The sequence below is a fragment of the Phragmites australis genome, chromosome 10 (assembly GCF_958298935.1).
Source record: "Phragmites australis chromosome 10, lpPhrAust1.1, whole genome shotgun sequence".
In the NCBI taxonomy this organism is placed as follows: Eukaryota; Viridiplantae; Streptophyta; class Magnoliopsida; order Poales; family Poaceae; genus Phragmites; species Phragmites australis.
Genome location: NC_084930.1, coordinates 27,573,676 through 27,597,704, shown reverse-complemented (window position 1 = coordinate 27,597,704; position 24,029 = coordinate 27,573,676). Strand labels below are relative to the sequence as shown.

At 42.1% G+C, this 24,029-nt stretch overlaps 2 protein-coding genes and 1 pseudogene across 2 annotated transcripts; 1 reads left to right on the top strand and 2 right to left on the bottom strand.

Moving 5' to 3' along the window:
• Nucleotides 1-5,645: 5,645 nt before the first annotated feature.
• LOC133930540 (uncharacterized) lies at nt 5,646-11,808 on the top strand (annotated as a pseudogene).
• A 2,575-nt stretch (nt 11,809-14,383) lies between these two features.
• Nucleotides 14,384-15,284, bottom strand: LOC133930196 (uncharacterized). Its single transcript, XM_062376869.1, has 2 exons — nt 14,802-15,284; nt 14,384-14,551 (listed from the first exon to the last, which is right to left on the bottom strand). The coding sequence occupies exons 1-2, from the start codon at nt 15,282-15,284 to the stop codon at nt 14,384-14,386; spliced, it is 651 nt and encodes a 216-aa protein (XP_062232853.1).
• A 350-nt stretch (nt 15,285-15,634) lies between these two features.
• On the bottom strand, nt 15,635-19,254 carry LOC133930539 (uncharacterized). Its single transcript, XM_062377197.1, has 9 exons — nt 19,057-19,254; nt 18,802-18,971; nt 18,646-18,708; nt 18,485-18,504; nt 18,321-18,365; nt 17,804-17,871; nt 16,999-17,138; nt 16,231-16,319; nt 15,635-16,127 (listed from the first exon to the last, which is right to left on the bottom strand). The coding sequence occupies exons 1-9, from the start codon at nt 19,145-19,147 to the stop codon at nt 16,013-16,015; spliced, it is 801 nt and encodes a 266-aa protein (XP_062233181.1). The 5' UTR covers nt 19,148-19,254; the 3' UTR covers nt 15,635-16,012.
• Nucleotides 19,255-24,029: the final 4,775 nt, after the last annotated feature.

Sequence of the window (24,029 nt, the reverse complement as noted above, 5' to 3'; positions counted from 1 at the left end):
TAAAAACCAGATCACCTGAAACATCTAATGCTTTGCATTTATTTTTCCTAAAGCACACCTCAAGGTCTTCATCAATCATTTATGAGACAAAAAGCAAGTTAAATTTTAAATTCTCAACTAGAGCAACATCCTTAAATATAAACTTGTTATTTACCTACACTATACTTTTTGCAACAACTGATATAGAAGAAGCATATTCAAAAGCAATACTTTCAGCACTAGATGCACGTACAAGGGAGGAGAACAAATTTTTATCACCATACATATGGCGTGAACATACAGAATCAACTAGCCAAATGTTCTCCTTCCTCACTCAAGAAGCCTACAAAGCAACATAAGATATCGAGACCTCAGTACTGGGGTTAGTAATAAAACATTTAGGGATCCAATACTGACTCACCCGACTAGAAATATGAGTAGGTAAAATACGAGTAACCCGAGTAGACTCAACTCAAGAAGCTTGAGTAGGTTCAATTCTAGAAGCACCAGTAGCCCGAGTAGTCTCAACTCGAGAAGCCTGAGTATGTTCATGATGAGTTACACGAGCAGCAAAATGTGATGACTGTTTCACCCGAGGCACAAAGTGAGGTGTCACAACCTCACAAGGGATAAAACGTGCCTTTCACAAATTAGACCTAGCCTGGAACTTTTCTTTCCTTTGTTGTTTAACTAGTCTAAAGTAAAAATCTACTAAATGTCCATCTCTACCACGATGAGTGCAAGTGTATTTAACTCGACGTGTGAATTTAGAAGAAGAAGCAACATTTGTATTTATTGTAGAAGATAAAAATCCAACATACTTAAAAACAGCCTTCTTAGATTCAGATTTAGCAACTATTTCAAATTTGTCACTACCAAGAGTTATGACAACAGTGGGTGCATTTATCTTAGAACGAGCATAGGGACCAAAATCTAAACCTTGTTTACATGTGGTTGACTTAGATGAATCTAAAATCAGGTTCAGATTTTTCTTTCTCTTGGAAAAACGTTCTAAAGTTCCTTTCAAGTAATCAACTTGTTTAGAAATAGTTGCGCACTTATCACATGCAACATTCATGTTTCTTTTGTTTATGACAATTAGACTATGAAAGAACCTCATGAGTAATCATGTCATTAGCTATCTGAGAAACTCTAGCATTAGCATCATGCAACTTTAATTCAAGAATTGAGAAATTAAAATAAGAAGTTGAAACGAGCAAATTAGATGTTGAATAACTAGTATTTTTAACATGTTTGGAATTCATAACAGCAAGTTTCCCATTGTTTTCAATTTCTTCTCTAAGTTTCTCAAGAGTAGAAGCATGAATATCTCTAAGAGAAGTGAGATCAGAATAAATTAAGTCACATAACTTGTAAGCATTATCATCAAGGACTAAAGTCTTAAGTCTTGCAATTTCAACATTAAGCGATTCAATTAAAACATCATATTTCTTAATTTTCTTGTTATGTTTCTCTAAGAGTGTACCAAGACGAATAACAGTATTAGATAAATCATCATAAGTAGGAAATACCTCGTTATCAACACTGTCAAGTTCATCCTCGGTTGAGCTTTCTTTGTCGCTTGCCATGAGACACAACCCAGTCAAATCACGCAATATCTTGCTCTTAGATGTTGTGTCATACTCATTACTCTCCGAATCTACGTCGCTCAAGTTGACTTATTTGAGCATCGAAAGAACTCGATGCATAACATTGCAGTTGAGAAAGCTCATTTTCTTTTTGTCGTTGAAAGAGCGTTTCTTTTTCTTCTTCTCCTCCTTTGATGCTTTATCTGTAAACTTAGGACAGTTAGAACGAATATGGTTGAGATCACCACATTCATAGCATCTTTAAGGACCTCCACTTCCTCTCTTCCTCATACACATATTCTGCAATACTTTAGAGAAACGAGTAGAGAGTAGTGTTAAATGTTATTTAGGAATCAACTCAAGCTGATCATCAGTTAGTGAAGATATAGAAGATAATAAAAAACTTGATGCAGAAGACTCAATATGAGACATGCTAGGTTGAGAGACTAATGCAATTGATTTATTAGCGTTCTTCCTAGCAAAGACATCTAGCTTATATATTTTTTATTTCGAATAAAGAACATTTAATGTAAGTGTATTCATAACAGTAGATTCTCTAATAGATGTCATATTTATCTCTCATACCGACATGTCTAAAGCTCATAGCAGTTATTATGCATTTTCAGCATCAATATATGCAACATTAACAGCATACAAATTGCTAAAAATCTTATTAAAGCGAGCAAAGAAATCATCAAGAGACTCATTGGATTTCTTCTCAAATTTCATGTATTCTTTCTTATATAAATCTTCACGTACCTCTTTAATGGTGGATGAACCTTCCTGTTAATCACATAGTGCTTTCCATACCTTATACGCTGATTTGAGATGTATCACTCAGTCAAAGTAGCTCCTTTCCAAACCTTGGATGACCAAGTTCCTTGCCTTGTTCTTTGCCTGACATGTTATGCGCCATCACTTCATTATTCTTCGGAACCACATATGGCTTGTAGACTTTTTTTTCAAATTGCAAATCCCTGTGCTTTGATGTAGGCCTCCATCTTCGCCTTCCAGAACTGAAAATCAACTTCATCGAAAACACAAGATTTTGTGGAATACCTATCTGAAGCCATGTTTTCAATTACCGATTAAGATCAATTAGAAATGATTAAGGATCTGATACCAATTGTAAGATCAAATATACGAAAAATACCCAATCAAATGAAGTGAATGATTATGGAAACCAAATTCAAATATTAACTCACCCAAATCGAAAATTGATTTAAACTCGGTATTCCACTCGAAATAGATTGTACATGCTCTGGTAAAACCGATGTAGAGAAAAATTCGTTGGTCCGGTTGCTCTCAAATTTGGATAGTAAAAACTAGATTCAAATACAAATTCTAACAAGAATCGAGTCAATCGGATATATGGATCAAGAATATGCTTAGTCAAAGTAGATTGTATTAACCAAAATCGAGTAGATCAAAACCTAGTCGAGTTGACAAAAAACTACTCAAGATTAAACCAAAGCCACTCGAAATATTCTCATATCAAACACTAGACATTCTAGCAAGATTTTGGATGGATTAAACCAAGATGAAACTCGCTAAAAACATGAAATTAATCAAAAACCAAAACCAAGCACGTAGAATATAGAACAGAGAGAAAATTCTGAATTAGCAACTCATCAACTTACGAAACTTGATTTTCATTGCATAGATAAGTTTACAAGATACCTCTCCAAAGTATCCAACAAGGATTTTCATGAAATCCCAAAGTAACCCTCTCTAGGGTTTCTCTATCTTTCTCTTTGTTGCGTTGTGTACCTAATACAACAGACCTCTCTATTTATTGGATAGTCACACGTGCAAACGTGACCGAATCGAACTATAACTCCAAGTCATATTCAACCTGGTCTCTATCCTCCTCTAATCACAAGAGGACAATCAACTTCCGCTAATTAAGCTAATTAGCTAACAACTCTCACTTAATCATACATGCAACATCTCACATGTAACCAACTCAGAGTCCATCTTTGACACTAACTCTTGTCTTAAGTCCAGCCACCACACAACTCACTCGTGTTTGTTCTGACACAAACACGAATTAGTCTTCACGTCCTCTCACGATCAGATCGCCTCCTACGTCTATCGTGAAACCTTGTCTCCATATGCATTGTTCTCTTAGCTTAAATGCTCCGCATGACATCCTCGATCACCACGACCTCAGTTCCTCTTGAACCTAGTCGTCGAACCTTAGTTCTTCTCTGAATTTAGTTCGCCAATTCGTCATCGACCACATTCGCCTTCGAGCAATACCTACACATGAATCAAACGAGTACGAGCACAAGTCTTTCCCGACTTGACTCAAAATCAGTTCACACAACACTATTCACACAAGTATATTGCATCATCTCTTCGCTAACACCAACGTATAACCATATCTAAGCAGTATTTTAGCAACTCGTGAATATTATTATAATTTTAATATACTAAATCACTTTGCTCTATCAATTTTATTATTCAAACCAATTTTTCATCACATGATCTCGCAACATTACTCGCTTTTTATTGTGACTTAATGTGATGAAATTTGTTCTAAAGATGTGTGTTCCAATCTTGAGCATAAAATACATACTGTGACTACCGGTGTCGGATTCTGGTTAATCGTTACGGTTGTGATCGTTGTGGTGAGATGTGGGTTAGCACGTGCTACGTCAAAATACGAGCGCGTGCTACCTCTCATCTTATTAAATGGTTATTCTAATGATTAATCCGAATACCATTTGGACGATTCCTCACAAACAGACAACATGCCTCCCAACCCTAGACTCCCACCATCCTAGCCTCTCATGTCTCGCTGTCTTTTTGCCCAAGTAACCGTGCTGATGATTGACGATTGACCTCATAGCACAAGCGAAGTTGCTTCCTAAAGCGCGTCAACGACACACTCGTCATGCTTCACACGCATGACATGGCTGGCAGCCTCAGCGGCGTCCTAACAGGGGTCCTCGCGGAGCCGCGGCTCAGCCGCATCTTCTTTGGAGATAACCCTCGGTACATCAGCCACGTGTACGCAATCAAGAACGACCCTCAACATGGGGTTCTAGCAGGTGGGCATGCAGCTGGCCAGGATCGCCTTTGTTGCCTTCGTCATGGCGCTCAACGTCACCACACCGAGCATGGTGTGCTTGGTCGTCGGGATGCTTGTGCCGCTCTGGCTCGACGAGGAGCAGCTGGTAGCCAGTGATGACACGATACACGAGCTGGCTCAGAGCTATGATTTGGTGCTTTCGGATTTGAATTATCTGTTCTCGATTGATACCGGCATGTTTTCGCCCCGATAACACCATTTTCCGTTTTTCTTTATTATCGATGTTGTATTCGTTTATGACATTATCATTATCATCTTCGTTTCCGAGCGAAAGTGTGAAACTAAAAGTGGTTTAGGTCTTTTTCGATTGTTTTCTTATCGTGTTCATCCTACTCTGGACAGGCCCTTGCCAATTTCATTCGGAAAATGCCATACAATGACTACTAATGGCGGGAGATGAAAGTTTGTTTTTTCCTTGCGGTGGCGGATGATGATGTGGGCTTGATCTCAAAAACCTCCCGAAATGCTCACTGATCGAACTGGTGACATCGGATCTGATAGGTAGGAAACTGTGTGGAAATATGATCCGACCGACAATATCCTCTGTCGCCGCTACTCTTACAAAGCCCTCGGCCCGAGGCTGTGAGCCGCCGTTGCCACATCTGTCTCACGCCATGGCGCGACCGACGCTAACACCGACTCCCTCGCCTCTCGCCACCATAAAGAGAGAACCCGACGCCGCGGAGGCCTTCACTCAAACTTCGGCCCCACCGCCCCACTAGAAGTGCCGTCGAGGAGGTCGTTTTCTGATGAGGATCAAAATCTTCTGACTTCACTCCAGTGAAATCATAGATAAACAGTAAATCGTGAGAAGGTGAATAGTATCTTAACGCCAAACGCGGTAACAGAGTTACTATAACGACAGATACTATAGCATTGTTACTGTTTACATACTACCATAGCAATAGTGTAACGTCAAATCTGAAAACTCACCTATAATCTAACACCTCGCGGTGGAATGCAGAAGTCAAATCCAACACTTCACGGTGGAGTGAAGAAGTCAGGTGATCCAGTTCCCTCTCGGTGACACCGACCCAGCTTCCCCTGAGCCCTCTCCTCACGCCTCAGACCACCCCGTCAGGTGCATCAGTGGAGGCGCGCACTCCAGCCTCCGTCAAGCGCGAGCCTGGCGCCAAAGCTGACGCGGATGCGGGGGTCAGCAGGAGGGCGGTTGGGAGACGGGACCTCCAGCCCACCGCGAGGCCCGCGGCGGCGGGCCCCCACCCTCTGGCTCAACCGCCGCCGCCTCGGTCGGGTCCTCCTGGAGCTCACGCGCGCGCACTGGTGGTGGTGCGATGCGGCCAGCGTCGTCTCCACGCTCCTCCGCGGCACTCGGAAGCCTGACTGTTTCGAGAAGACCCGCAGCATGTTCGTGGTAAGCAACCATGCCGGATGAAACTTCCGACTTTTGGTTCGGTGTAGTTAGGATTTTTTATGTTGCCGAGGTGCTCGATGAAAGGTCGCCATGGAGATCCATAAGCGGCTTGCTGAGGACAGCGGTGCGCAGCAGGGCAGCAGGAGCTGCTACTACCTCAGGACGCAGAAGTTGTTCGATGTTTGGATGCGAAGGTTAGTTTGGTTTGCTTGTTGACCAAAAGTAAGTTCGGAACTACACTGCGGAGCATACTGAATTTACAGTGATTGTGCACATTAGCTGGTTAGTGGTGCTTCTATGGTTAAAATTGAAACTTAGTACTGAATTTGAACAATCACCTGAGGTTAAGAAACTAGAACTAGAGCTAAGAGCTTGGTATAATCTGTATTCCACCAATAGTATCATCTAGGAACTGTTTGGTCAAATGTTCTTTTTCAAGGAAAAATGTAGGTTATGTGATACTACATCTGCTGAATGCGAAGAATTGAGCGATTCTACATCAGGAACATTAGATGGGATTATTCGCAAATGCTATTTTTTTCCTTTCCGTTAAGTGCTAGTAGATGGAAAACTATCATAAAGTGTTTCGCGTCCTGCTTAACTATGTTAAACTTTTTGGCAGAAACACTTGGTTAAACTCTAACTGACTCTATTTTATCTTTCCCAAGGCAACATTGACAATGCATACAATGCAACAAGAATGTGCGTCATCTTGACACCCTGTCAGTGCTCTCATTATTTATTTATTTTTGTCTTTTACAACTTTTGATCTGCTGTAGTTATTGCAGTCCAATGAATTTTGTTACAGGCCTGTTCTGCTTTTTCTGTTTACTTGTGAAAACCAGCATAGCATGAATTATCCAAAGAAATCACAGGTTGCACAGTTTAGTAGGCATGGAATAGTTGAGTTGTATTTACGATGATGTTTTATGTCTACATATGGATTTCCTGGTACCATCATAAAGGATTCTACATTTTTCTTAACTAGACATTTGTGGTGTGGAAAGTTGCTTAATGCCTTGTGTGCAGTAGCTGTAATACTTAGTCTATTTTGTTAAGCAACCGAGTTGCCTTTTTTCTTCGTGTGTGTCTTTAGTATTTTGTTCTTTCTTCCCTGTGTAGCTTGTATCTTCACTACCAAGAAGAACTTAACTTGTTTTATTTTTTCAGCCTTATTGCCAAGGACGGATTGCAGGAGGAACCAATTCTAAATCTGATTCATGGTTTGATATCATATGATAAATGGTACTCTGGCTTGCCTAAACATATGCAGGTTGAGGAGTTTGATGTTTATAATGAATTAAGCGCTATTTCGATGACATCAAATGGCTGTGAAGAAATTGGTCTCCTGGATGATTCAGATGACACTTGCAACATTGATGTTGATGGTGCCAGTTTGCCTGTTTGCTCTTCAGAAAGTTCGATCAATAATGGGAATGTAGACAGAAAAAGGAATAAGAAATTTGGTTTTGTTCATCCTAAGGAGGAAAATGATCCACATGGATCACAGGTAAATGAAGAGATGGTTGGAACAGATTTTCGAAGTGTATTTTTTAATACCTCTGATATTCCTACATGTGGTAAGTAGCAATTCCATTGTGATTTGTGTTTGTGTTAGTCGAGATTTCTTTTCTTTTTTTTATTCTACTTAGGACGGTGTTACTTTTATCGTTCTATGATAACCCGAAGAAAAATATACATATAGAATGCAGATGGAAATATCACATATTGGAACCTTTTTTTAGCTATTTTAAAGAAAAAACCTCTATCAAATTTGTTTGGAGTGTTGATGGTGCTACCCCGCATTTTGTTCTTGGCGCATTCAGTTCTACATGTACCTCCACAGTGATTTCTTAGAATCTATTACTGCTGTAATTTAAGTTGTTTGATACATGATCTGGGTTCTGAAATAACATTTCGGATTGTATGAGTTTACAAAGAGTGCTAAGCAAGGCACCAATAGAATGGAATATTCTTTTTAAAGTTCTGAAGATTCCATGAGTAAGTTTGCTCTGAAAAGGAAGGATGAGAAATAACAGAACATGATTAATACAATGCCTGGTAAGCTAGTTCACTGTGGCATGCAACAAGTGAGGGTTTCTTCTTTTTGTGTGTGCATGTATCTTGTTGGGGTTGTGGGAATTATTGGGAGTTGCTTATAGCTTCTGTTATAAAACCTACTGTAGCTCCATCTTTGTCCCCTGTCACCAACCCATTCAGCTGAATTCCTGGTATTTCCTTTATTATTTTTGTGGTACCATCGAAACTCATATTACATTCTCTTATCTGCATTGAAGGATTGGAAAAAAGCCTGTTGCCTTTACGTCTAAAGCTTGCTACTGGGACTTCAAATGATTGTTTCGATTCGTATTGAAAGTATAAGTCAACACCTAATACCTTCTATGAAGATGCCGATAAATGTCTAAGGGTGTCTCTTTATTCAAATCTGCCAGTAGTGCCAGCCTTATTGCCATTAATACAGGTACTTGTCAACTGAACTCATTGCATCAATATTAAGGCTAAAACCAAATAGCCCTACTAGCTGAACTGACCTAGGGCCATATTTGTTTGATATGCCATTTTCCGTCTAATTTATGATTTACTGTATCATTAGGTGTCTCGACCTTTTATTCTTATCTTTTCCCTAAAAACACACCATGTAGAGACAGCATAAGAGATAACCTCTCCAATACGTTGTCTCTAACTTGTCCTTGGCACATTCCACATTAACTTTTGTTATTTCTCTAAACTTATCACTTTTCATTCTTCTCATCAAAATGTGTTGGTGATAGAAGCTGCACCTAGTGCAGTTGGCCAGAGCAAGTTGTTGTGCCCGCACCACCCGCATTCGAGTCCCGCTCGACGCTGATTCTCACCAATTTCACACTTGGGGTCTCCCTTACTGTATTTCCCTCAAAAAATGTGTTGGTGATATAACTCAAGTTGAACCATAAACCCTAAACTCTAAATGAAGAATAAAGCCAGCCCAAATCCTAGCTTAGACATAGGAGTGCAGCTAAGCTGGTGGCAGTAGCTTCTCCCTTGAACTCAAAGTAATGGGTTCGATTCTCTCCCACACAGTGCAATTATTCCATTTAAAATATGGGACTCACATGTCAGTGCTGCAATTCCAAGAAAAAAAAAATCGAAAACTCATGCCAGGTTCGAACCCAGGACTTAGCACAAGAGATCTAAGAGCTTTACCACTTGAATAGACACTAAATTGTGTTGATTTAGAACTCTTTTAGCCTTTTAAATTCAAATGAAAGTGAAATAATTTGGCCATGTTGAAACCTTACCAGCACCCACCAATCACCGTGATTTTGGCCAAATTTTGAACACTGCACAAGTTATGTTTGAGTCCACTTGAACACCTGTATAGACATGTTACCCATTTTGTTTACTTGTATAAATTTTATTTTTACCATTTGGTCAAATCTTTTCTGTTTTGCTACATTTGATGTGGTACAGATTCTCCTTCTTGGTGATAAACTGAAAGATGCACTGAATGAGCTTGAGAAGACCTGCCATAGTTCAAGTACAGCCCTCCCTTTTAGGTAAAACTATGTTATCTTGAATCTAATCCCGTGTCTGATGTTACATGAATACATGATACCTTTCTATTATCCTAGTGTCTGATCTTTTTTTCTTGTCTATATTGGAAACAAAATTTTGTAAACTAAGCCGTTGAAGTTCAATTGTTTGTTGCTGCAGGTTGAGAGGCAGACTGCTGGAGTATTTTGACCAAAACCAAGTATCAACTATTTCTTCATGCTATGAGGAAGCTTTGAGAAGGGATCCTACATATAGCTACTCAATGGAGAGGCTAAGAAAAATGCATAGAAAAGGTTTAGGCTGAAATCATTTCTTCCAGAGTGTTTTACTATTTAACTGCAGTACTACTTGAATAGCTGAATTGTTCGTTCACAGAACTGGAATGAATTCTTGGCTAGTATCACTGGCTATCTGTTATCAAGTAGGGATCTTCAGACAAACTCACCAGCTTCTTCACAAAATTGAGGCTTTCTTTCTATAGACATTTGAAATATTCTAGTCAACTACCCTTCCTTTTTTTACTGAAACTGGTTGCTTTATTAGTAATTAGTTAAAATATCATTGCTCAACTATATTCATGATTCTGTCTTTGCTACTTTGAAAAGGAACTTATATTGGTTGTGTTACTTGGTAGAAGAATATTTGAACATTAATATGGGTGGTGCCTGTGAAAGTTTTTTGCATTGCTTCTCTGTGCATAGTTAATATATGTTCTGATTTGAAATATTCTGTATTCAGCATTTTGGTACTATAGACTCTTGGGGAATGTGTGCATTCTTATTAACTTTTGTTGGCTCCCCCCATGATACTATAATACCATCCAACTACTCAAGGCCATAGCTTTACATCTAGATTCTGTTAATGGAAAACCTTGCATCTGGGAAGAGGTTGTATCATGCTTCCTTCAGCTTTTTTTCTGACTCATCTACTGACTATGAGGTTTGTATATCATGTACTGATGTTCTATGAGATGCAGCATTAAGAGCTTCCAGTAAGTTTTCCTCAGTCTTTTTTTGAGCGACATACAAGAGAATCATGGAAGGTCCGATGCAGATGGTGGATGCACCATCATTTCAGGCAAAACACGTATGCATCAGAAATCCTGATAGGTAGCTGCTGCTTTTTCCTCGAATTTAGTGTTGCCAAGATAAAAAATCATAATATTTTCCGCTTGAGATTAATTGGGTCAGACAGTAAATGTCATCAGGATTCATATTGATTCTGGCGTGATGGGGAAAGAGTGGAAATATGATACTGGAAATAATACTCGTGGTTTGCTTGTTGGTTCCTGTTTTCGTGAAATTTCGGGTTTCTATTTACAGAGAACTGCAGCCATAGTTTAATATTAAATTACACATCAACAGTTTGAACAAATTCTTTGTTGTGGTGAGAAAAAAATGGTCTTTGGTAGACATGTTTTGTGACAGCTGTTCGCTTATCTGCTAGTTCAAATTCCTGTGCTGTACACAATGATAACTGCGTCATGAGTTTTGTTTAACAAGTTGGCCACACAAGATATGGAAGTAAACCTGCTAACCTGGCTTCGGTATGTTTCTAATTTCAAAAGAGCTTGCATGTTTCAAAAAAAGAAGAGCTAGACTACAGGGATTCTTCAACTGATCATAATATGGGGCCTATGCGCGCAAATTCTGGGCAGTTCTACCACTTTGGATTAAAAATGTAGAGATAATGACACACATGATTGCCGTATACCAAACTGCCGGTAGCATTGGCCTTGTTCTTCCGTCTAGAGAAAGTATGTGACATTATGGTGCGAAATTCAGACTCTTTCTAGTTTATGTTCAGTATCAACATATGTAGGCATGCTATCTTGAGACGTGTTATGTGATCAAAGCTAAAACAGTTTGTGTTTTTACAGATGATTGCAAGCTCCTGGCTTCTAGGGCAGCTTGTGCTTCTCATTTGTTTGGGCCAGAATTCCAATATGTCAAAGCAGTTGGGGGCTATCTTTGCAAGCAAGCTTTGGATGAATCAGTTTCTTTGTCAGAAATATGCAGAACTCTGTCCAAGCTACAACAAAATTTGGAGAAACTAACTATTTGATTTCATTTTGGTTCACTATTTTGCCCTTGCATAGCGTTGCTGTTGCTGTTAGTATAACATTGCTAGGATTTAGTAGAGCGCCTCAGAATGAGGTTCGTTTTTGTAGGATCAATATTTATTAGAGAGTTTTGTACAGCTTTTATTACGTATTTCTTCTTTCCGTGCGATGCTTGCGCCCCTCTCCTGTCTCTCTACATGGTATCAGTGATTCTACGATCCTTACCTTCCGCTGCCATCCCCAGACCTTCCGTTGCCACCAACAGACAGTTAGCGCCGTGCTAGCATGGCTGAGTGCCATCCCACTGCGACACCGGTGGACACTCATGCCAAGCTCTCCGGTCATGACGGTGCTCCGATGGCTGACCCTTCCGACTAACGTAGCATTGTAGGCGTCCTCTAGTATCTGACACTCACTCGCCTTGACCTGACGTATCCTATTCAGCAAGTGTCTTTTCATGCATGATCCGTGTGAGCCCCATCTCGCGTTGATCAAACGCATATTAAGATACGTCAAGGGCACCATTGACTCTGGGCTTCACGTCGGCGTCTCCTCAGCGACATCACTCACCGCGTACTCCGACGCCGACTGGGCAAGCTTCCCCGACTCCCGGCGTTCCACCTCCGGCTACTGTGTCTACCTCGGCGACAACCATGCCTCCTGGTCATGCAAGAGACAGACCACGGTCTCATGCTCCAGCGCAGAAGCTGAGTACCGTGCTGTTGCTCACACCGTAGCCAAGTGCTGCTGGCTGCGGCAACTCTTGCAAGAGCTTCACGTTCCTGTTCCTTCGGCGATTGTGGTCTATTGCGACAACGTCAGCGCTGTCTACATGACGACCAACCCCGTTCAACATCGCCACACGAAGCACATTGAGATAGACATCCATTTTGTCTACGACAAGGTGTCTCTTGGCAAGGTCTGAGTTCTCCATGTGCCCTCCTCCCACTATTCGCGGATATCATGACTAAAGGCCTACCGACGTAGCTTTTTCAGGAGTTTCGGTCCAGTCTCTGCGTTCGGGAACCTCCCATTGTGATTGCGGACGGGTATTAGAGAGTTTTGTACAGGCATGAATGGTAGGATTACAGGACCCTAATTAGGGTGACTAAGCTAGGTAAGATTACAGCATGCATGGCAAGCAATAATCCCTAATGAATAGGGCTAAACTAGGCAGGTGGAACGCTGGGTAGCGCGTGGTGGAACCGTGCCCACGGACGTGGGAGACGCACACTTCGGGGAGATCGTTTCGGGTGGCACGCCAGTCAGCACAGACGCGCGACTGGAGAGCTGGACGATGGAGAGAGGCCACGTTTGCTCAACTTCACAAAGCGAAGGAGCGAACGTGGATGAAGAGCGCGACCGCTCGACACCACGAGGTGGTGGAGCTGCCGCAGGGGGACACATCGTGAGCGATGATCGAGGCACCGACACAGCGTGATCATCAAGAAAATCAAATGCGCCACCTGGACTTGAGTCATTTGTAGCGAAGGGAAACGTAGTTTCATCGAAAACCACATTACGAGAAATAATAATACGGTGTGTAGCAATGTTCATGCAGCGATATCCTTTGTGAGAACTAGGATAACCGAGGAAGATACATGCTACGAATCGTGGAGCAAGTTTGCGTAGCGTGGTGGAGGAGATGTTTGGGTAGCAAAGACAACCAAAAACACGCAAGTTATCATATGTAGGGGTTTTGCGGAAGAGCATCTCATAAGGGATCGAATTGTGTATAGAGGAGGAGGGGCGTCTATTTAGGAGATATGTGGCCGTAGCGAGAGCCTTGGCCCAGTATGGAGGTGGCATGTGTGTGTGGATGAGAAGCGTGCGGACAACATTGTTCATTGTGCGAATGGCATGCTCGACCTTGCCGTTTTGAGGGTAAGTGTATAGGCAAGAGTAGCGCAAAAGGATGCCACGAGATGCAAGAAATTGAGAAGACACTCGGTTCACAAATTCGGTGCCATTGTCAGCCTGAATGGTTTTAAGAGGCAAGCCGAATTGAGTGGAAGTGTAGTTTGAAAAATTCATAATATGTTGATAAACGTCGGATTTTTTAGTGAGGGAAGGTCCAATAAAAATGAGTAAAATCATCTAAAATGACCAAGTAATATAAAGAGCCCGAAATGCCAGCAACTGGGGATGTCCATACATCACAATGAACTAATTCAAATGGCGCAGAAGTGCGTGAGGTAGAATTAGAAAAAGGTAGTCGCACATGTTTGCCGAGCTAACAAGAGTGGCAAAGAGGGCGAGCTAGTTTATTACATGAAATAGAAGATGATTTATTGAGTGTGTCGAGGACAGAGGGCTTGGATGTTCGAGGCGCTGGTGCCAAAGAGTGAATGAAGTGGCGAGGTGTGCTTGAGCAATGGCGGCAGCGGCGTCGGGAGAGAAAGTGTAGAGGTCTCCAAGACTATTGCAGCGTGTGATCACATGCCATGTCCGCAGGTCCTTGACAGAAAACCCCAAGGCGTCAAATTCTATTGTGCAATAATTGTCACACGTAAATTGACGTACGGAAAGAAGATTGCGAACTAGTGAAGGGACTATCAGCACATTGTTTAGAACAAAATCAAAACCGGGCATTTGAAGGAGCGAATGGTCGCGAGAAGTGACAGGGAGGTTGGAGCCGTTGCCAACAGTAACAACAGAGGGGGAAGGCGGAGAAGGAGTATACCATCATTGGACACCATGTGAGAGCTGGCGCCACTGTCCATAACCTAGTTGTCGGGACCCTGAAGGGCCATCTGGTTCATGGCGGCGATGAGGCCGCCCTGGTCCCAGGAGAGCGCGTTCGGCGGGAACGCCGGCGGTGGGGTGAACACCGTGTGCGCCTGAGGGTACGGCCCGAGGATGCTCGAGGGGGGAGGGCGCCACTGCGGAGCACCCTGAGGAGAAGCCCACGGGTTGAAGCACACCTAGGGACCCGTGGGCTGTGGCGCGCCCCCCTGCTGGATGGACGGGCGTGGCTGTTCGCCGCCATTGTTCTGGCGGCCATTTGCGGTCGCCGCGTTTCTTGTCATGAGAACTGGCGCCAGCGTGCTGAACAGCAGGAGGTGTCATCGATGAGCCACGGCACCCGCCCGGACCGCAGGACGAGGAAGAGGCGATGAGGGCGGTCTCGGTGGCCACCTTTACCTTGTTGGCTAGGCGCAATTCCTTGAGGGAAAGCATGGAACGAGCCTTGGCGAACGAGGGAAAGGGCGTCGAATTGGCAATGTTCTCGGCGGTGTTGGAGTAGTGAGAGTTGAGGTCGCGCAGAAGGTTGAGGACGAGCTGAGGCTCGCTAACGGGGTGGCTGACGTCGCGGAGAGAGTCCGCTAGCGTTTTGAGATGCTGGTAGTACTCGAGGATAGGGAGGTCCCCTTGTACCATGGAGAGGAACTGGTTGCTGAGGAAGATCGCCCGGGATTCCTTATTGTCGTTGAAGAGGCCCTCAATGGCGAGCCAGAGTGCGCGGGCGTTTTGGCCTTCTGTCATGGCAAGGTCAAGGACATCATCGGCGACGGAGCCGAGCAACCAGCTACGAACGACACGGTCCGCTTGGACCCAAAGGTCGTTGGCGAGCTCGACTAGAGCAGAGCCGTCGATGTGGGACATAAGGCCGAACTTGCCGCACATGGAGGTGAAGAACATAGACCATTTGGTGTAGTTTGTACAGCTTTTATTACGTATTTCTTCTTTCCGTGCGATGCTTGTGCCCCTCTCCTGTCTCTCTACAATATTCATGTCTTCAGTATAGTGTGTAGACACCAATTTTGGCGCTGGTGACGCCTTGTTGTGAATGTAGCAGCGAAAAACAAACATCTGAAACATCAGAAGAATTGGAGACCAGCTCATGTCTTTGCTGGCTCGCATTTTGGGGAAATGTAAATAAAAAAGGTACTAAAGTTCTCCTTGGAAAATTAGAAGAAAAAACTTGAAAGGAAAATCATTGTACAAGAGAATTTAAACTCTTGTAGTACTTGTAATTTACACTCTTTTCTGTGTGGCAATATGCTATGCACATAATTTTAACCAATAGTTATAGTGTAGTCATGATTATAGAAATGATCAAATTAAGCAACACGTGAGAAAGAAGTACGCCATGGAAAACGAAAATGGCATCAGGACGAAACGAAGGTGAGGAATGGGTAAATTCGGACAGAATCGGGCAGCTTCAATCTTCATCGTTCAAGAGTTTTACCAGTGTTTCTGCGAATTTGGTTGCAACGAGTCAACGACAACAGCACCAATGTGTATAATCACTTGACCAAGGGGTTATATCTTGTACGGACTATGACCGATGCCTCCCATTTATTTACAAGCTTCGCCAAACTTGCGTATGTACACAGCAACCAACGCCATGTCTAGTTTGCTGCTTCCAACCCAGGCATGTTGTTGACGCCGCAGCGGGAGCATGCGTACCGCCGCTGCAACTCCTCTGCAAGTGAAGCGTGCACTTTTTCCAGTTCAGCTGCCCGCGTGACCCTAGTTAAAGAAAGTTTTCGCGAAGGCAATGGATAAATGAGAATAAAACTGCTCATGAAATTGCATGGAAACAGCTTTGTACACAAAAATAGGATATCCTCCCAGCTCCTGCAACTGCTTCATCTCCCCCATCACAGCCTCCATAAGAGCTCTCTTTGCTTGGAAATCAGCCAACTCCTGACGAACCTGCAAATAAAGAAACCAGAAGAACTCGGTTCTGTTAATCAGGCTTGACAATGCCCAGGGTTAGCAAGAGCCTTTTCCAATGTTGATATGCAGTGAAATAGAACAAACCGCTCTGCAAAAGCATTGAACTCAAAGCTTGAAGAAGGCTAACTATGTTTTAGACGATGCTATGAAATTCTCTACTGTAACCTGAGACGCTACACACCCATATCCTCTGCCTGCATGTCTCCCACCCGTAACATTGCATCTATAAAGTGCCTTCTGCAAATACATGTACAGATTCACATTTCACCCAAATAATCTGCACATGCATAAACCAGAAAGTACCAAGCATTTGCTTCCGACTTGTCAAATGCAACTTGTGATTAATATCATCTTCCTCGTTTCCTTGACTCATGAACATCAAAAGCAGGCCAACATGCATATGATAGGTACACATCTGGGTAAAGACCACCTTACTAGTGCATTTATGTTTTGCAATGTCCCAAATTAGTAAAGTAATATACAGAGCATGCCAGCTGTCATTCAAATATTATGGTTATCTACGGCCCCCATTGTTTTTTGTCAGTAATGGTCTTATCAATAATATGACCGAAAGACATTCAAAGAACTGCATTCTATCTGTTAAATATGTGCATATAGATATAATCCATCATTTTGGGGAAGAACAAAGACAAACCTTATCATGATCAAGCAGATCCTTTTGATACTCTCCATCCAAGACATGCACCTCAGCATCAACGTTGCTCACTTTATCAACCAAATCTTTCAAAATATCTTCTGACTCCATAGTTTTATTCTTGTCTCCGACATCTTGACCTGCCAAGGTGAACATCGCAGACAATCTAAAAAAGTGAAACAGAAGTGCACAACTTGATAGACCATATATTGACTGTAAAATATCGACAAGAAGGAAAGTTAGCAGTATATGCAAAATCTCATAACTTCAATACATTTGACTATTGGAGACCATGGAGGATCTTTATACTTGTCACAAAAGATACATTTCAGAAACAAGATGTCAACTTGACCAGGTAACAAAATGGTCACAAAAGAACAAATATCATGGTAGTAGTACAAAGTTGAAAAAAAATTAAGATTAATAAGTATAGATAACACCAGATTGGAGCATTTTCAAGCACTTCTATCTTTTAGAATAATTCACATGTTTTGCTTGTGAGAATAGATGAGCAGTAAACAGCCATCACCAAATTATGCACCCAGAAATGAAAACACGCAACTTGAACTGTTTGACATAATTATAATAACAAACTTTTGGGTCCAAAAATATTCAAGAAGAATGCAGATGTGCAATTCTTAGAACTCTGACGATCCATAGTTTATTTTCTACAAAAAGAAAAAAAAGCAATACAAAAGCAATCAAAACGAAAGATACAAACATCACATATTGAAGAACCCCTAATGAAAATCAGGAACAGGAAGTGCTAATGTCGGCATGTCGCATTACGGTTTGCCCTACTTACCTTCTGTTGACAGCAACCCAGAGTGATTGTCTTCTGCTAATTCTAGAGAAACCATCTGTTGAAATTGCCTGCAGAAGAGGAGTATTATTTATCTTTAGATAACCCTATTACGAAATAGAACGTCCAAAACATGTTTCAGCCATCATGCAAATGCCAAATTGACTGAAACAAGAAAAGTAGAAACTGGTAAAGATCCTACTAATGCCCCAAAAACTAAAACAAATATCTGAAAGTAGTAAGAGGTCGAGAAGAGATGTTGGAATGCCATACAAGCACTTGTGATACAGGTTTCATGTCAAAACATCACCGCTGCATATAGTTCATGTATCTCAGTTATTCAGGAATTTTGAGACAATCCAAACAATTCGCCTTATTCCTATTAATGCCGTAACCAGATTTGAACAGAGTCAAGTGCCAACATGGTTACATGCAAGCTAAAAAAGGGGATGCAGCATCGATTATAGTTTGTTACACGTGCAGCGAAAGTCATCACATGCAAAAACACAACACTCCGTACCTTATCTTAGCATTCATCTCATGCATCTGGCTGATGAACTCGTCTCTGGAACATCCAAGGCAAGCACATGCATGGTTAGTGGCTATCGACAAAATTATCTCACAGAAATACAATATATGGGGCATATAGCACAGCAATAAAGCATTCATGGTCATTCTACTCACCTCTCGCCGTCTCCCTTCCTCTGTTGGAGCAATTACAGCGAGCACCAACAACAGATCCCCACCATTTCCAATTTTAACCGTACAAATCAGCATAAACATACAAGCATGTCATATTAAAGCAACAAGACATAACCCTAATTCGCTGTTTTTTAAATTCTAACCTTGAGCGCGTCCAAATCGGAGCCCACATTCGTGATCTCCTCCTGGAGACGCGAGATCGTCGCCTAAACGCACCAAAAAGTAATCTGAATCAAATCACACAAACTGGGCGTAAAAGTGAGACAAATCCTCAATTGGGGGACGAGATGAGCGGATACCTCGAGTGCCTGGATGGACGAGGTGGCGATGGCGGCCTGCACCTGGCTCCCGCGGAGCTCCTGCTCCGCCGCCTCCCGCGCTTGCTTCGCGGCGTCGAGCTCCGCCGCGGCCGAGTCAGCGGCGGCGCGCAGGTCGGCGAGGTGCCGCTTGAGGCCCGAGACCCTGCGCTCTGCACGCCAAGCAGGGGACGCGTCGGATCAGCACGCACGCGCGGAAACCCAAGTGTTCTGCGCGGCGAGGGGTCGGGTGCTTACCGCCGTGGGACTTCTCGGAGGCGAAGTCGCGGATGATGGAGAGGAGCTGCTTCGGGGTCTCGCCGCCCGCCGCCGACGCCGATGCAGCCATGGGCTAAGGGGGGGAATGGCGAATCTTGCGGAACGCCCTTCTGGAAGGTTCTGGAACGATCGGGAGGGGATTTTCCCGCCTTCGCGTGAGCGAGATTGCCGAGGCGGCGGGAATGGAGTGGGCTTAATGTGGGTCATTACCACGTGGGCCGCCTGATTAGCGGAGAAAATATCTGGGTGGCTTTGATCGTTTGCGGCAGCCCACTTGTAGGCCAAGAAACATAATGGGCCGTGGGCCGTGGCAGCTGGAGACGTAAAATGAAAAAAAAGATTCTTTTTGTGAAAGAAAAAAGAAAAGAATTTGGACATGAATTCAGAAGATTAGCGTCAGATTAATTGATCTGTACTCGTCATCAACGATTACAATTTCACCGAAATTTTGAAAATTTTGAAGGAGAATGAAATATCTAATACCGTAATTTTCATTTAATTAACATATGAGACTCACATAGCGAAGAACGAAAAATAACTAAAATTTTATAAATTTTATCTTTTTCGTTTGTTAAAAGAAATTGTAAAACGAAATTAAAATCCCTACTCGTCGTATATAATACACATCAATTATATTCCAGCCGTGCGTGTCACGAGCCAAATAGGCAAATAGCAGGTAGTGATCAATAGAACGAACCCTGGCAGCATCTCACGCTAATGATCAATTAGAAAGCTATGGCTCACCTATCAGTCACCTGCTGACCACCGCATTAAGTAGCTACCGACATGCAGCAGCACCAAGACGCAAATGACCAGTGATGCTGCACCACAAGGAAGTGCATTGCTATCTTCTTCTTTTAATCTTTTTTTTTTATCTCCAAAGCTTGGCGTTTTCCAATCTTGGATTCGGTTCTTGATGGAAACGTGCGACTGGCCGATCGAAAATGGACGAAATGCAAACCGAGAAATGCCCGATATGGACTGAGCTTAGCCTCTTTAGGAGCAGGGTCACCGTTCGGATGACGACTATACTATGCAATCGAGCCATCACTGAGGTTCCATATCACTGCCGCCTGCACGAATCTTAAAGCGCGTGTGCCTACAGGCTACCTCAAACTTTTGCTGCGAACCAGTGCAGGCGATTTGGAGACAACGGCTTTTACAATGCAACGGCTAAGCTAGTGGTAGCCTGGATAACTAATCCGGTACTGCTAAGGAGGAGGTGGCAACGTTAGGTTAGGGTAGCCATGGCTGGTGGAGGCAGATATTAGGCAGTGGGAGCCACTGGAGACGAAAGAGGACGGAGTGAGGGTGCAAGAAGATTATCGTCTGAGCTGGTTGGTGGCGATGGTGACTTAAAATGCCATACGACGTTTTCCGGACACTATTGATTAGTGATGTTAAAAAAGCTAGAGGTTCACGTGTTACTCGAACTTAACTTATTATAAGTTTCATTCAAGCTCAGCGCGAGATCCTAATAAACCAAGCTTAAGTATAGCCATAAGCTCACGAGCCGAGCCTGTTGAGCTCGAATAGCTCATTCAAAACTTGGCTAACTCCAACTATTTTCTGTCGAGATAAAGCCGGTGTTCATTCACTTTAGCTAAATTTATTTTTTTTAATTTCACCATCTAATCCAAAGTCTAATCGCGTAACATCAAGAACATGTGACTATATACACATGTAGCTTATAAATAGAGATATAAAAAAGCTAGAGCCTCGTAAACTATTCGAACTCGACTTATTTTAGACTCGATTCAAACTCAACTCGAGACCTAACAAACAAGGTCAAACTTGATTGTAAAATTCTATCAAACTTGACTTAAATTTCTATCAACCTCAAGCTTACGACAACAGACTAGCTCGACTGGGTTAACAGCCTTAGGCCTTATTTGTTTGCTTCTGGTTCTGCTTCTGCTACTGGCAGAAGCCAAAATAAACGGGGTTCTGAAGAAGCTAGAAGTTTGCTTCTGAGAAAAATGAACTAAAGCTGAGAAGCTCGCTGAGATATGCTTTTACGAGAAGCTATATGCTGAGAAGCCAAAAATTTATTATAGAAATCAACAACCTATTTTTAAAAATAGCTTTTCAGACAAACCAAAAATACAACTTTTCAAAAAAAACTCAAAAACAAAAACTCAAACAAACATACCCTTCCTATCAATTTCCTCCCGGAATATTGCTGCGCCTACGCTTCTCGGTTCAGAGAACCAAGCAAGCATCCAGGGAGGTGGAACAGGGCTTTCATTGAAGTGTGGATGCTTTTCCCACGATGAGATGAGCAAGCTAGATTGGTAGGGCGTATTTTTCATTTTTTAAATAATAACTGGAAGTAGGGCGTAATTTGAGCAAAAGTGCTGGCTTCACGTCGACGGGAAGAAGTTTCGGACATAGACGCGCAAGTTTGATTATTGATTTCTGTTGTAATATCTATGTTTAAAAGTTAAAACCAATAGTATAACTATGGTACTGTGAAACTAGATTTCATACAGAAGATTTGGACACATATTAAGATATTCTTGCGTAGCTCAAAGTCAAATAATTTGCCCGCAAGAGTTATCTAAAACACCACTTCTCTCACTGGAGGGATTTGAACTATTCATGTACCTTTCTTCTTTGATAAAATATCTGAATCTGTTCGCGCTGTCATCTTCCACTCAGCATCCTCCGATATAAATGTTTTTTTAGTCATATCGACAATAAAAGGTTTGGACGTTTGGTGACCCAACTAATAGTGAATTAGATATTGCGAGGCGGTGGTGTCATCTCGATCGAATAGGTTGGACTCAAAATGAGTCATAGACTGAACCGAATCTGATGCATGAAGTTTTCCATCATGTTATTTATACAGTTGTATGAATATACACGAGAACAATTTGGACAATAGCATCATGGCAGACAACGGTAAAATTGCAATGCTCGCTTGCTCTGTTTGACACAGAAGCGAAGTAAAGTGTATGAGAACCAGGGCGGATCCGGAGAGACCTCAAACCCCTTACCCTAGAGCACACCTGGGAGCCTTTACTCATCCCTTCAATTTTTACATGAAAGAGGAAAGAAAAGAGAAAAAGAAAGAAGAGAAAGAACCTCCTACTTTTATGATCCGGATCCGCCACTGATGAAAACTAAAGTGTCAAAATGACTATACAAACTTGTCCAAGGGAACGAGCCTTGATCTGACAGGACTAAACTTTTCGCTAAACAAAAAGCAGTCCAAGACGTCCAACTTTTGCTTTGAGCCGTACATATTTGGTGGGAAAGAAGCATGCGCACGATGCACCTAATCTGATCAGTAGTAGTTTTGCAGTAGCACACATGCATTTCTTTAGCACATCTAGGCCATCAGGATACTGAGCAGTACAAAACCTGTAGACAAGTTAGTAGACTACCTCTGACCAGCAAGCAGTACACACTTGAAGAAGAAGAAGAAAAACCTTCAAAAATATATATATCCGGCCTTGCCCTTTCAACTATGAGAATAGCATGGCATTACCGTGAACACGTAGAAGAGTTTGTTGTAGCATCTAGAAAGACACATCAATTGTTTTGCCCTAATTCAGAGACAAGCTACCTGACCATAACCACTACTAACTAATGAACATATGAAAGTTCAGTACCGATGAGTGATCACCATTGGTCCACCATCAACTATATTAGTACCAAAACTCATGACGACATGGGGCAAATCAATTGTTTAATTTGCCCCATTAATACAGAGACAAGCTACCTGATCATAACCACTAGTAACTAATGAACATATGAAAGTTCAGTACTGATGAGTGATCACCATTGGTCCACCATCAACTATAGTGTAGTAGTACCAAAACTCATGACATGGGGCAAACCAATTGTTTAGAAGCCTGTCATCTAGACTAAGTATTCCATTGGCTCCCTTCATGTCAATGTGTCATCCTCACATGCAGCTCTGCTCTAAAGTAACCATGGCAATAACACATATATAAGCAGTCTCTGATTACAAAGACACTGACATGATTACGCGTGCAAGTGATAATAACTGAGGTACTATATCGACAGTGACAGATCCAGACATAAAAAACTCATAAATGACGGGTGACAACCATGATAAGTGACGTCTGTCACTTAAATACGTTATTGATGATAAATTATAAGTGACGGGTAATAAAGTTATAAGTGACGGATCGTAACTATGATCCGTCGCTAAAGTACGTCTCCCATATATCAGGAAGAAAGACATATTAAGACATAAGTGACAGGTTAATAAGTTACTCATCATTTATATTACAACACAAGTGACGGGTAACTTTTTTATTTGTCACTTATGTTATCACATCAGTGATTGGTAACAATGTTATCCGTCACTTATGTGTAGGTTGCCCTGCAGGATTGTCCTGTATCCTGGCTATATCTTGGAGCATAGGCAGGATTTGGCAGACGTCTTCTCTCTGCAAACAACAACAATGCATCCAAATCCATATCGACAAACACACTTATATAAGAACTCACTTCATCACAGAATCGCAAAGGTTACAAAGTTCCAATCAATTCATTACAGAATCGCAAAGGTTACAAAGTTCCAATCAATTCATATTACATAAGACCTCACAACCTAGGGTTTCTACAATGCAACTCGCTGTGTGGGCTAATGACTTCAGATAGCATGAACTCGGTGATCCGTCGTCGAATCTTCGGGAGTGCACCGTCGTCGAAAAAGGAAACTGAAAAATCCTACATAATTTAATACGTAACCAATGTCATATTATCATAGAATTAAACTAATTACTGAGATTAGTTACGAATAATCTTGTATTGAACTTATATTGGGGGATTTGATATCTTTTCCTCGGAGCGTGAGGAGCATGTTCCACGCAACATAAAATCTGTAGGCATTGCCGGATGGTTGTTGGTGGCACTGCTGAAAAGAAAATTTAATGTTAGATCAAAAGGAAAAATAGCAACATAGAGCATTTGGT

Excerpts from the sequence above, each read along its gene's own strand:
- LOC133930196 (XM_062376869.1), bottom strand. The coding sequence starts at position 15,284 with ATGTGCGGCAAGTTCGGCCTTATGTCCCACATCGACGGCTCTGCTCTA. Across the intron at positions 14,552-14,801 it reads AATTGCGCCTAGCCAACAAG|GGTGCTCCGCAGTGGCGCCC; the intron begins GTAAAGGTGGCC and ends GCTTCTCCTCAG.
- LOC133930539 (XM_062377197.1), bottom strand. The coding sequence starts at position 19,147 with ATGGCTGCATCGGCGTCGGCGGCGGGCGGCGAGACCCCGAAGCAGCTC. Across the intron at positions 16,320-16,998 it reads ATCTGCTTGATCATGATAAG|GTTCGTCAGGAGTTGGCTGA; the intron begins GTTTGTCTTTGT and ends CTTTATTTGCAG. Across the intron at positions 16,128-16,230 it reads CAGTTGCAGGAGCTGGGAGG|GCGGGCAGCTGAACTGGAAA; the intron begins ATATCCTATTTT and ends AACTAGGGTCAC.